The sequence below is a fragment of the Mauremys reevesii genome, linkage group 12 (genome assembly GCF_016161935.1).
Source record: "Mauremys reevesii isolate NIE-2019 linkage group 12, ASM1616193v1, whole genome shotgun sequence".
Taxonomy (NCBI): Eukaryota; Metazoa; Chordata; order Testudines; family Geoemydidae; genus Mauremys; species Mauremys reevesii.
In genome coordinates, this window is record NC_052634.1 from 4,481,535 (window position 1) to 4,495,825 (window position 14,291).

The following is a 14,291-nucleotide window of genomic DNA, read 5'->3' on the forward strand; positions in this document are numbered from 1 at the left end:
GGACAGAGCCAGTGCTGCCGACGAAGTTGATTAAACTCAGATGATCTCAGGAGGCATTCTCTGCAACACAAATGAGACTTTGGGGCTACCGACTGATTCTAATAGCTTTGGTCTGGCCCTCGTATTTCCCACTGGATAGGCATTAACCCTCCCAATGGATTTCAACCCAGCGCCTGCAGAGTCCTGAGTTAACACAGCATAACCTCTCCTATTTAACTAGCAGCTCAGCTCGGCTCCAAGGCAGTGAACAAACAAGAAAGAGGAGGACATGTTCCGTAAGGGGGTGGTTTTCCCTTTTAGGTTCTATTGTAAAACAAGTCCTAAGAGCTTTGAAACTTTCTGGAGAGGGCATTCCATGCCTCAGTGGCATGTTTTCTGGCCAGTGTGGGAGCTGCACTGACGGACTCAAAATAGAGTAGTGTAGCAATAGTGTAGACATAGCCTAAATGGACACTCATGCAAGGTTTCAGCCAGCCTCCAGCAGAGTTCAGGAAGGGATACTCCCATCCAAAATGTATTCTGGGAGGGTTTTTTTTATCTCCTTCCTCTGAAGCATCAAGGGTGGCATAGGCTGGTGTTGGGACATCAGATGAGGAAGGCCAAGATTCTGAGGTGGCACTGAGCATTCTCTCTCTCAGAGGCTTGACTGGCTGGTTCTTGCTCACATGCTCAGGGTCTAAATGATCACCATAGGTGGGGCCGGGAAGGAATTTCCCCTCCCCTCTCCCCAGTGAGATTGGCAGTGACCTTGGGTGGGTTTCACCTCCCTCTGCAGCATGTGGGTGCAGGTCACATGCCATAATTATCTGGGTATATCTCACTTCATCACCAGCATCATAGTGCTCCTCAGTCCCTCCTGTTTTCTTCCTGTAGCACAGAACAGTCTAGTCTCCTCTGGGCTGCGATATTTTGGTCTAATTTCATTTGTAGGGTTTAGTCTATGGGCTCAGGGTGGTGCTGGTGGCCTATGATATACAGGAGGTCAGATCTGATGATCGGGTGGTACCTTCTGGCCTTAAATTCTATGAGGAAACAGAGGGGGATGCAGATTAGGTTGAAAAAACGAAGGTGATCGTCAGAGGAGGTGAAAAGCTCTGCTTGTTTTCGCACAGGTTGCTGGGGTTGAGCAGGGTTTCCCCCAGAACTAGCACAGTCTCTGTGAATGCCCAGTGCCTTGAACTTCAATTCTGCTGGCCCCGAGTCAAGGAATGGGGAAGCTGCCCAGGAAGGGGTTTGCCAGAACACTTTCATTCCTTTGTCTTATGAATTAAAGGTGGCCTCAACGTTCAGATCCTGAGTCACACTTTTCAGTTTGGAGATGATAATCTGGGGACCGAGGTATTGGGTTCAGACCTGTCTATGCTATCAGTATTTGAATAGCTCAGCAGAGTGACTTCCACCCCCATCTGACTGGTGTTCCAATCTGCAGCAGGTACAGAGTTCCCATCTGCTTTGTGTGATGCGAAAGGCAAGCCTGAAAAAATCGGCTTTAGGGGTTACTGCCAGGTGGTCCTTATGCAATGTGGGTGTGTTATGCTCCCCTTGGTGTGAATGGAAACTTCAGCAGTTTGCACTCTCTTTGCACAGGAGTGACTGACACTCCAAAGTGCACGGCAGCAGTGAATCGGACTCAAATTCTTTCCTACATTCAGATATTCTACAGTTTGTTCTGATATTCTGACCATATTTAGTCAGTCCAAAGATGCATTTTCCACTTGCCTTACTGGGTATCATGTTATCTGCAGGTGGATATGCAGGGCTCTTTGGTGACTTCTTCCTGAAGCTCAAAGTCCTTTCCCCAAAAGCCAGAAATGCTGAGAAACAGACGTGGATTCTGAGAAATGCAGCCCTTGGTAGGGGAGGTGGGGGTGGAAAGAGGTTGCTGGCAGCTTTGCTGAATTTGGATAGTTTTCAAAAACGTGCTAATTCCTAATTCTCCCCAGCCGATAGAATCAGTGCTGATGTCTCTGGACAGATCTAGGGTTTGCATTCTAATAGGTCAGGTTGCTGCAGGGAGTTTCAGTGCATGGGCATCTGGAAACTTGATCTTGAGTTGTTATTCTTATGGCAACAAAGGATAGGTGAAAAGATATGGGTGGAAGGATAGTTCCCTACCCCAAAGAGGTGTTGTGCAGATAAAATCTACTGAAAACGGGGAGGCCCTCAAATACTACAGTGATTAAGGCCACATGAAAACCTAGAATGATAACAAGAGTTGTACAAAAAAAATTCTCAGCCTTGGCAAAAAAGGGAGGAAAATGGCGTTTTTATGTATGTGAAGGAAGAAAATGCTTTTCATTGCACTGGAGTTATCCACAGAGACCAGGGCTCAAGTGGAAACATGTTTGTTTCTCATGAGGCTGCTGCTCAGTACTCTGCTTTGTGTGGTGGAAGTTGGGAGCATGCAGCCCAGAGAGTCTTGCTCATCTAAACATAGGAGATAAAACTCAGACTCGAGGTTAACTGGATGGTGAAAATTTGTTCTGAACTGTGTAGTGAATTGAAGCACATTAAGACGACTAACCTACCTGTTCATCAAGAAGATAAAAAAGTGTATGGGAGCCATAATATCATTTCCTGCTATGTGGTGACATGCTAAGAAGAAGAGAGACAGTCTCAGATTCATGCATTCAATTAGAGCCGATTGTAAGATTTTCACTGAAACTTTTTTTTGTGGGGGATGGAAAATGCTATTTTTGTCTAAACTGAAATGCTTTTAAAAAGTGTTCATTTTGATGAAATCTCATTTAGAAAACAAAACCAACTTGTTTCAATGATGTCCAAACATCCCATTTTGACATTTTTGGAAAAGAATGTTTTATTTTATTTCTTTTTAAAAATGACTTTTTGAAATGAAATGCACCGTGTTTTATATTTTAAAAATTATTTAAAAGTTTTAAAAGATAGAAATTGGAATGAAACTATATTATTTTATCAAAATGAAATATTGCAATTTATCTGAAACTATTTAAGGATTTTTTTTGTGGGAAATTTTTTAAAAAAATTATTTTTGTTCATTTTGGAATGGAAAAATTTTGAAGTTGCTGAAATTCATACAAAATGGAAAATCCTGGAGCTCAGGCTGTGGGGCTCAGAGAAAGGATCTGAGACCCAAGAATCCAGAGCAAAAAAGAATTACCGTGGTCACCAGAGCAGATGGGACCATCTCTGTCCTGTCCTGCAACACTTGACATTCAATACAAGCAATAGTTCACTTTCTGCAGAGCTTTCAGATCCTATGGAGGATTCAGCTGCAGTGTGCCCTGTATTTCATTACAGATCAGTTTAATAATAACTGTGTCTGTTGGGAAAATTTCAAGATTGTATTTTCCTCCCAATCCCTATTTGTATTGATCCCCCACAATGAGACAGTCTCTCTCAGTGCCGTACATCATGTTTTCTTAGACCTGACAAGAAAACTTGAAAGAACAAGACCTTGCATCTATTAAGCTCCAGAGTGTCCACACACACACACACACACACACACACACACACACACAATGAACAAATAAAGATTTGAGAAGTGAGTTGCTGTTGGCATGAATTTCAGCACTGAGCGACTGAATTTGTTTCACTTGGCGTTCATTTGCAACTGGTTATTTAAGAGGGAAAAAGATAAAATGGATGGGGGGAGAGGCTAGACAAGAGAAGCCATAATTAACCTGTGAATGTAACAGCACAGAGCAGAACAAACTCACTGAGGGTCAAGAAGCCACATTATTAATTATCACCCTAGTTAATTAACGTTTGTACGACACTGAAATGTAAAGCATTAACATGACTACTGGCAGGCTGTGATTGTGGTTAATGCCCCTGGGATTAGCTTGTGCTGTTCTAAACCAGGGCCACAACAATCCACTTTAAATGGAAGCTCATTCTGTGAGATCCCATCATTTCTGGCTTGGCTTATGAGTTTCTCACCCGTCTTTTTCGATTGGAAGAAACAAGCAGAGCTGACATAAGATGGGGTATAAATCCTTTTCCTTCTATGAGCTCATGGGTACATGGCTCCTGCTAAGAAACTCTGTTTCATAAACCTAGAAAGTAGACTGAAATCGGGCCTGTGTGTATGACTGTAGCTGTGATTCGTTGTTGACACAATGGCCTCCCTGCATCCCTCTAGCCATGTGACTCACCCTGATGCATTGGGATCTTCCAATGCTTTTCCTGTATGCCACAGTGACTGAATGTCTCTGATATCTGAACGGGGACACGTGCATTCACCACAGATGCTGGGAATCCCCAGAGGCGCTTGTGTCCAACAGATAAAAGGGGCTGATGGCTTACGGTTTAAAGCTGCCAAAGAAGTAGAACCCACTATTATTTTTTAAACCACTGCAGCTAGAACAGGGATCTCAGCTGCGATCATAAACCCATCCCAACTCAGAGAGTCTGGGGAGACATTAGGCAGATTCCTGGAGCTCCTGCTGTGGGGCTCAGAGAAAGGATCTGAGACCCAAGAATCCAGAGCAAAAAAGAATTACCATGGTCACCAGAGCAGATGGGACCATCTCTGCAGTAGGTGTGGCTGTCAACAATCTGAGGCTAAGATTTTCAGTAACAACAAGAGGATCCAGATGCCTAATGCTCATTAAAAATAATGCAATATCTCAGCCTTGGTTAGGGGATGTACCAGCATGTGGGATGGAGGGTAACTGGATCCAAGATGCAAGAGCAGAGATTCCTCTCCATACAATCTTCATTCAGTGAAAATAACCATCTAAGGCCAGATCCTCAGCTGCTGCCCAATAGGACCATTGCAGCCAGAGTAACTTCAAACAGCCTTAAAGTGGCCCAGGATGTGGCGAACAGAGAGATGACCCAGAATGACATTCCTGGCTCCAGCTGCACAAAGTATAAGCTCAGGGTAACTGAAAATCTGACTGCAGGTGATTATTTTCACGGGGTAAGATCAAAGACTCTTTGGAGAGGACTCTCCCCTCTTTGCGGCCCTCTAGCACTCTCCAAAAAGTTACAATCTTTCAACTTTCGTCCTGACTTGGGACAAGAACAAATGTTGAAATGCTGGAAGCTACATTTTTCAATCAGCTCTAATAGAAGCATATATCCCAGCCACACCAAACTTTTGAAATTCTCCCATCCATGCCCAGCCGCACACTTCACTGTGTTGGAGGACAAACACTGCATTAATCTCACAGCATCCTCAGTGAACTCAAATTCGTTTAGTTTTTTTGCAAGCAGCTGATTGCAGCTCTGGGTTCTACCCGGCTGGCAAATCTTTGCCTTCAGGCAAATTCTAATCAAGCCAACTTATTTATATGACTGTGCCCTTTAAATGATATTTTTTTAAAAATGCGTTCATCTATCATTCAGCCTTTAATGCAGCCTCTCTCTCTCCTTCCTTCACTTCATATTGCCTACGGTTATGGGTTAGAAAGCAGTCTGAAGAATAGATATCTTATTCATTCCAGTTCCAAATGCAGTAAGACATTTATTTATATTAGAGGGAATACGCTTTTCTATTTGCACGTTGGATACAATAGTTCCACTACTCACCATTAAACTTAATTGCAAAATTTAGTTTAGTAACAAGAGAAAAGATGAGAACAGAGCTGCTAGTGACTGGAAATATTATAATTAGGCCTCTATCTTTGTTATGTAACATAATGTGTGTCAAAGATCTTTTGTTATGAATTTAATCCATCTTCATTCATAAGAATGTGTAATGTGTGAATTATTTCTTCTATTTTTATATATGCAGAAACAATAGGCTTCTCTTGTGCTATTTCCATTACTGCACTTTGTTGAGCATAAAAAAAAATCTTTAAAAATATTCACATTTTGCTAGCTTAATTTATTAATTATTATGCATTAGTTATGATACAATGTTGTTGTAACATTTTAAGGCCCTAATTAAGTCATTCCATAAGAGTGGCCATAGTGGGTCAGACCAAAGGTCCATCTAGCCCAGTATCCTGTCTCTGACCGTGGCCAGTGCCAGGTGCTTCAGAGGGAATGACCAGAATAGGCAATCATCAAGTGATCCATCCCCTGTCATCCACTCCCAGCTTCTGGCAAACAGAGGCTAGGGACACTCAGAGCATGGCGTTATGCCCCAACCATCTTGGCTGATAGCCATTGGTGGACCTATCCTCCATGAACTTATCTAGTTTTTTTTTTTAAATCCTGTTATAGTTTTAGCCTTCACGGCATAACTGAGTCAACTCATTGGCCATCAATGGAAGTAGCATTTTCTTTGGCCCTAGGTTTGTATCTGTCATGTGGGTTGCCTAATGGGAACGTATAGCAATAGAATAGAATTAAGAAAGGTAAAATCAGGCTCAATCGCAGGGGAAATTACAAAGGATGAGATCCTACTGGCTCACAGCTCAGTCTCCTAGTCAAACACCATCACTTGGGACTTTTCAAGCTAGACAGGACAAAGCACTAGAAGATATAAATAGCAAAAAATCCTGCACTGGCTCAGCAGGGTATTGACAGGATGTGACCTGAATACCTCTCTAACTTCTATGGCCCAAATTCTGCTCTCATTTAAACCAGCACAACTCCAGAGTAACTTCACTGAAGCCAGCAAAATTACTCTCTACACTAAGAGCAGAATTGGCCCTTAGACACTCTCATCCTGGCTGCTTGAAAGAATGCCTTTTTCCAATTTTCCCTCTCTTCTCCAAGGTGGTCGGTGAGTGGAGATTTAGCCGAATCCACTGTGACATCTTTGTCACCCTGGACGTTATGATGTGTACTGCCAGCATCCTCAACCTCTGTGCCATCAGCATTGACAGGTGAGATCTCTCTGAGGGAAGGAGGAAGGTCCTGTCCCACTTGTGGCTGGTAGGAAGGTGAATTGCAAAAAAATCACTTAGGTTATGTGCGTCTGCTCAAGTTTCAAAATGATGGAGCAGACACCAGTGAGGCAGCAATTATCTGGAGAAGGTGCAGTAGGCTACAGCATCGCTGTCTTCTCTTCAGAGGAGGGGCATTGAAAACCACATCAAATGGGCTCCACCCTAAAACCTTCCAAAGCAAGGGGCTGCAGAGACAAGAGAGTGGGTTCCTTCCAGCTTAGACATCTCAGTTCCTGGAGATCTTCTATAGCTGAACCTGTCCCTGTTGTCTCTCTGGAGCAATTTTCCAGATTTACGAACTGTACATTCTCAGATGGTCTCTCAGCACTGGCAGTGAAATAACATGTGAGGTCTTTGTCTCCATGCTGCATGCAGGTACACCGCGGTAGCAATGCCAATGCTTTATAACACACGCTACAGCTCCAGGCGCAGAGTCACTGTCATGATCTCCGTGGTCTGGGTCCTGTCCTTTGCCATCTCCTGCCCACTTCTGTTTGGTCTCAACAACACAGGTGAGCATAATGTCGCCTGCGGCTGGCTATTGTGTGAGTTTCATGCTCTCTTCTGCCTCACTGGGTCCCAGAGAACCTTGTGTTATGGGGAAGGAATTAACATGGCTGAATAATGAATACTAGGAGTTAAGATTTAGGTGCATACACACCTCTGCCAATCAAACAGCCCTGAATCTGTTGCAACTCTTGCTCTCCCAGGTCTGTATCCCCTGATCAATCAGGGTTGATGTTTGTCCTCAGGCTTCTGTAGAAGAAATGCGCATAGCACTAGCCAGCATCAACACTCAAAAAGAAGAGAGATCCCCTTATGTCTTAAAATCTACCACAGTGATAGGCACCTTACAAATAACCAGACAGCTCCATTGGCACAGCAGCATAAGATACATTCCTATTCAACAACCTTTATTGTAGGGAAACTGGATGATCTATGGCAGGGGTCGGCAACCTTTTAGAAGTGCTGTGCCAAATCTTCCTTTATTCACTCTAATTTAAGGTTTCGCGTGCCAGTAATACATTTTAACCTTTTTAGAAGGTCTATTTCTATAAGTCTATAATATATAACTAAACTATTGTTATATGTAAAGTAAATAAGGTTTTTAAAAATGTTTAAGAAGCTTCGTTTAAAATTAAATTAAAATGCAGAGCCATCCGGACCGGTGGCCAGGACCCAGGCAGTGTGAGTGCTACTGAAAATCAGCGTGCGTGCCGTCTTCGGCATGCGTGCCATAGGTTGCCTACCCCGATCTATGGTATGGGAATGATGGAACCTTTCACGTACAGGTCACTGCTCTGAGTTTGGCTCAGGTTGGTAGCAAATGATCACTCGTCAGTTCTAGACTCACCTCTTGGTGATCCACTTAAAGGGAGCTGGTCTCAGCCCCGTTCCTGTAGGACAGGTGTCCACTGCAGAACCCCTCCCCCTCCAGTAATAGCTATTGGGCAGTCTTAAAAGAGAGTCCAAGGACTGAGAGATCTACAGAGACTGCACTCCCCTCTCAAATCCTACAGCTGAAGATGAGGCTCCTTGGTGGGGTGCAATCTGGGAAGTTTGCACCGCTGCAATCGTGTGGCTAGCTAGAGAATTTCAGCCTCCAGCTCTCAATCCAGCACCTTATACCTGCACTAACTGTGTGAGAAATAAATCTATTTTCCCTTGGATTAGGGCTTGGCCTGTGATTTTCAAAGGAGCCTAGGGGGCTGAGACACCCAGCTCCCATGGACTTGCAGGCGGAGTTGGGTATATGACTCATTGTGACAATCCCTCTCTTGGTTTGGAAATTATTTCTGGAGAAAGATGGGAGAGTAGCTGTTCCCATGTTCTTGTGGCTCCAGTGGTGAGAGGGTGAGAGAGAGAGAGAGAGAGAGAGAGAAATGCTGGTTCTAGCTCCTAACAGTTGGGACGATGCTCCTGCAATCTCTTGTGTCTTCCAGACAAGAATGAGTGTATCATTGCCAATCCTGCCTTTGTTGTGTATTCCTCTATCGTCTCCTTCTACGTTCCCTTCATTGTCACCCTGCTGGTATACGTACAGATTTACGTAGTGCTCCGGAAACGCAGGAAGCGCGTCAACACCAAGCGCAACACCCACGGCCTGGACTCTGACACGCAGGCACCGCTGAAGGTAACCAGACCCCATCCCCCTCTTCCAATCGCCATCTTCTTTCCTTCCTGCTCACATTCTTTTCCTGACGCTTCCCCCATTCCCTCCCCAATGACACTGTTTGGTCTGAATGAAACCGTGGACTGTGAGGATGGATATTGTGTCTTATGCCTTTTGGGAGTCCTGGATGGTCACAGGGGTACCCCAGGACATTGGTGGAAGCTTCCCAGATCTTTCCTGACCTTCAAGGATGTTTCATCAGCAAGTCTGTGGTCGGATCTGCTTGACCCAAGCAACCCATGTTTGCTTCAGCTCTGCAGAGTCTGAGTTGGGTTTAAGTTATCCAGCAAGGGCTTGAAGCTAGGATACTCTTATTCTTTCACTCCGAGTAGGTCCCTCTGCTCCATGACCATGTGGTGGACACAATCTTTCACCATCCTGTTGGAATTTATTCCTTCAAACTGTAGCCCAGAGAGCTAGCTGAAAGAGATTTTATTTAGCACAACGCAAGAAACCTAGAGGCCAGAATCCTGTAACAGAAAATTAAATATCTCTAAGATAGCTCTGTGGACTACAACAACAAGGGTTGGGTCTTTCAAAGCAGCCCAGAGAATTTAGTCTTAAAATTAACAGAAGATACAAGATAAGGTTAGAAGCAGGTTAGATGAGCACCTGTCAGGGATGGTCTAGATAATATTTAATCCTGCAGTGGACTGGACTAGATGACCTCTTGAGGTCCCTTCCAGTCCTATGATCCTATTATTAAAACCCCTATGCAGTTTTCAAAACTTGAATCAAGGACTTGAGCAACCTCCCACTTCTTTCTTTCCCGGCCACCTTTTACATGTAGGGCAAAGCTGGTTGACTTTTTCCTTTCTCTCCAAATGTGGCTGTGATGATAGCTGGTGTCGCCCACGTTACGGTACTGAGCAATAGATTGTTGTGCAGATGACTTGCCGCTATGGTAGTATCCACAGGGAGGGCTATTGCCATCTTGCAGGGATGCCCACTGGCTAGCAACTTCAACATGGCTCCTGGACAAGGAAACCTTTGGGATGTGCTCTGCCACCACGGTGATGGCAGCCCCAGACAGACACATGTAAGAACACAGCTCTTGATACTTCACACGCAGTGCACGTGTGTCTGTCCTGCACAGCGCGTCTGGCATGACACACCTACGACTGACGATGGTGCCTTGAGGCACACATGTTAGCAGAGTCCAGCAAAGTGTGTGTGGGCTGTGAGGACACTTGTCACAAATTCCCATTTTAGTAGGAAGTGAGAAACGATTAATATGGACTTGTACTGGAGAGGCGCCATCTCCAAACTGTCTCTCAGCATTTCCCTCAAAAGCCAGGTTCTAGTCAAGCAGAACAATATGGAGACAGAGAGGTGAGGCTGGACTGAGGAGCTACAAAGGTCCTTAAAGTGTCTTTCTCATGGTGAGAAAAGAGCTGAGAGTCCCTGGGAACCACCATCATTCACTCCTCGGAGTAATTTTCCAGACTCCTTACCTTCGTAATCACAGCTATTTGTTTCTGCTCAGTGCCCTGTATTTAAATTGCCACATCCCTCTTGTCAGCTCCCCTCGTAATTCCCATCTGCTTGTGTAACCTGTGTGCTGATGTTTGCCCTCTTAGGACAAATGCACTCATCCAGAAGATGTGAAGCTCTGCACTATCATTGTCAAGTCCAACGGGAGTTTCCCAGTTCATAAGCGGAAAGTGGTAAGTGTTACAGAGGACTGTCAACTCTCCAGCACAAGCACTTTCTCCCTTTGCCTTTGCATGGTGCAGAATGAATTTAGGTTGGGTTTTTTCCCCTAGCCTAAGAAAGAGAAGTTCTGTGTTAACAAAGGGAATTCCTATGCAGCATCAAAACTTAAAGGGCACTCTTCCCTTTCCCCAAAGGAAGCCAGCTATTTGAACTGCAGTATCACCAATTCCAGAGTTAAAATATTAGAACTCAGTTCCTTCACCTCCCCCAAACACCATGAGATTGTTAACAATATCATGATTTTTAAGGCAATCATCAATTTGGGGTTCGTTTTATTTTCCTTCTTGGTGTTTTTTATATTTTGAGACATGAATTCCTTTTGGTTTGTTATGAAAACCTGAATAAAATAATTGAAAATGGACATTTCCCAGGAATATTTCTGTTTGGGGTGGGGGGGGAAGCCATCTTCCATTTAAACGTCCTTCTGATAGAAAATCTTCAGCGGGCTCTAGATCTGAGGCTGGTAGGTTCTCCCCTTTGATAAGCCCTATAAGATAGCGGAACGACTCAGAAGAACCAAATAAGCATTGTCAGAGTCAGAAAGGCCAGTTTCTTCCAGAATAATGTTCACAGAAAAATGATACAAATAAGGGAATATAAGAAAAGAAATGAGCCAACAGAAACACTCCCCCAGTTTAGAGCTTCCATCTTGTCCTATCACCCCAACCTTCCCAAAGGCATTCTCCTCTCTCTGCCTCCCACGCAGCCAATGTATAGACCTTCCCCTGACCATCTCTTCAAAGGAGGAGATGAAGAGATTAACCTCAGTTCAACTCCCCAAGTAGTACCCCTGCTCCCTTCACAGAAGACAGTATCACTCCTTTGCCCCAATTACATATTTATCTATCTTTATGTTGTGGGGGGTTGATCCTTGTCCAGGAGGCAGTGAATCACATGGAGGAGATGGAGATGGTGTCCAGTACCAGCCCCACTGAAAAAACCAAACACAAACCAGCCCTGCTGAGTAACCACCAATTGGTTATGCCAGCCACTTCCAACCAGTGCATCAATTCCACCCTGGATTTGCCCTTGGACAGCCCCACGAAAGCGGAGAAGAATGGGCATGCCAAAAACAACCCAAAGACGGCCAAGGTCTTTGAGATCCAGTCCATGCCCAACGGCAAGACACGGACTTCCCTCAAGACCCTGAGCAGGAGGAAACTCTCGCAGCAGAAGGAAAAGAAAGCCACCCAGATGCTAGCCATTGTGCTTGGTAAGAGCTCAATTTGGCCTCCTTTGTGGCCCATTGGCTTCCCAGGACTGGTCTTTTAATGGGAATGTCCAGTGAGGACTATTTTGTTTGTCACATAGGCAGAGAGAAGTGCATTTGCTGGTGGAACATGTGGGGAAACACAAGGAGCATAATGGGCAATGCATGGAGGGAAGAAGGAAGTGTCAAATAAGGACAAAGATGCAAGGTGAAAGGGGGGGTGAGAATACTTTAAAGTGGTCTCAGGAGACAGAGTATTGTGTACTGAAGGAGAGGGCCTTATTGCAGGAAACACCCATGCAACCAGGCAGCATGCCACCAGTAGGAAGGCCAGCCAAGGTTCTCCCTCTCAGAGCAGCATAGGAGGACAACCGCATCTAACTCAGGGTGTTGCCCAACTCTGGGGAATAATAGATGCTGATTGGCAATGGCTGCAAGGGGCTCATATGATTTATAATGCATCCCAATTATATTCCAAATGGCAGGGAAGTCAGAAACAGGATTGAGAACTCTGAGGGCCAGATTCTCTGCTGGCGTAACTGCTTTGAAGTCAATCAACTTACAACAGCTGAGAAAACATAGTGCTTAGATACTTAAGGGCCATGGCTTTAAAAATACGATAGCAAGACACAAGACCTACACCCCTGCAGGAAGCAACTTTCTTTTACCACCATAAGGGGCTTAATTGTTGGTTCTCAGAGAGTATTGAGCACCTGCACAAATCTTCTAGGGTTAAAATGACAATCAGTGCAATCAAACTCAATTCTTTCCTTATTTCCCAGGTGTTTTCATCATATGCTGGCTCCCCTTTTTCATCACCCACATCCTGAACATGCATTGCAACTGCAACATTCCACCGGCGATGTACAGTGCCTTCACATGGCTCGGGTATGTCAACAGCGCCGTCAACCCAATTATTTACACCACCTTCAACATTGAGTTCCGCAAGGCCTTCATGAAGATCCTCCATTGCTAAATAAAGCCGCAGAGCAAGATGATGCCATGCACACACCACATACACACACACAGGCGAGTAGGGAGTCATGAGGAAGCCTAGTGTTCTTATATAGGGCCATAGGCCCATGGTGTTAAGACAGTGCCATGCCTACACACCCTTATAGCTGGGACGTAATGGGTGGCTTCAAGAGGGATGCTCTCTCTTATTCTTAAGGTGACGTGGACTCCGAGATCAACCCAAAGGGCAGTTTTAAGAGGTACTCTCACACTGTGTTTGAAGGTACAGAAGCAAAAACTAAGACACACTCATTTGATACCTGCCTGTGGCCAACTGACCTCCAGTGCATTAATTGTGGACATGAGCAGAGCCAGCGGTGGACAGTGATTGGTCACTGTGCTGGCTGCTCACATGTTAATGTCATTGATACAATTCTCACCAAAGACACCGACATCTTTTCTGCTTCGCAATAGGAGCCAGAAAGCCAGAGCTCACAGGAACTCCATGCAATGGCTTTGCCATCACCTCCAGCTGACCAGTCCAGTATCAAACGGCTGAAGCCTTCAGATAAAGACTTAGAGAAGTGCCAACTGGGCTAAGATGGTTCTGCCATCATACAAGATCTGATATCTACAGACATATGGATCCAGGGGAAGTGGGTGCAGGAGGAGAATGGAAACCTGTATCACATATGGTGTCATAACACAAATGTAAATATGAATAAATAGGATGAATTGAACAGAAGCCCAAGCCAAAAAAAACATAAATAAAGAGAAAAAAATAAATAAATGACACCTTGTCTTGCATGGTACGTGCGTGCTATGATTCAAAGGGTACCCATCGTCACCATTCAAAGCCATGTCCACCTGCCAGGATTTTCATCTCCAAGTTACAAGTTATTGTACAAAGTTAGCTGCAGTGTGATGATGTCATTCATACAGTGGCACAAGGACAAGGTGAAAGAGAAGGCCCCTGGAGCCATGTCCAGCCCTGGTATAACTCCAGTGAAGTCATCAGAGTTAGACCTCCAGGCTGAATTTGGCCCCTGTAGCATGGGTTTAACCAAACAGGGAGGGAAGCTACTTTTCATTGGCCATCCTGGCTTCCCCCTTCCCTTAGGACTCTGCATTGAGGCAGAGTTGTGTATTAGGTTCTAAGTCTCAGCCATCACTCTAAAGAACAATAACTTCACTATAAGTAAGATCTTAAGCTACTGACTCACACTGATGAGCAGTAGTTGCTTTCATGAACAATCCCATTGTCTTCAGAGGAACTACTCCTGAGAGTAACCATTCACTACCGTGAGTGAAGGGCCTTTGCAATCTGACCTTGGTGGGTTTAGGAGGGAAACTGAAAGGTTCTGAAAGAGTCTCTAGCTACACATGCTCCCAGGCTCAGTGTGGACCCTGG

General features: G+C 44.7%; 1 protein-coding gene across 2 annotated transcripts in view; it reads left to right on the plus strand.

The window, feature by feature from the left end:
* The window catches only part of DRD2 (dopamine receptor D2), a 65,825-nt gene extending 52,086 nt beyond the window's left edge, over window positions 1-13,739 (plus strand). For both annotated transcript variants that reach the window (XM_039496851.1, XM_039496852.1), the window contains exons 3-8: window positions 6,655-6,764; window positions 7,203-7,339; window positions 8,771-8,961; window positions 10,581-10,667; window positions 11,596-11,929; window positions 12,709-13,739. In XM_039496851.1, the coding sequence (XP_039352785.1) occupies window positions 6,655-6,764; window positions 7,203-7,339; window positions 8,771-8,961; window positions 10,581-10,667; window positions 11,596-11,929; window positions 12,709-12,902 (1,053 nt within the window). In that variant the 3' untranslated portion in view covers window positions 12,903-13,739. The remainder of the gene's footprint in view (window positions 1-6,654; window positions 6,765-7,202; window positions 7,340-8,770; window positions 8,962-10,580; window positions 10,668-11,595; window positions 11,930-12,708) is intronic.
* The last annotated feature ends 552 nt before the right edge of the window (window positions 13,740-14,291 follow it).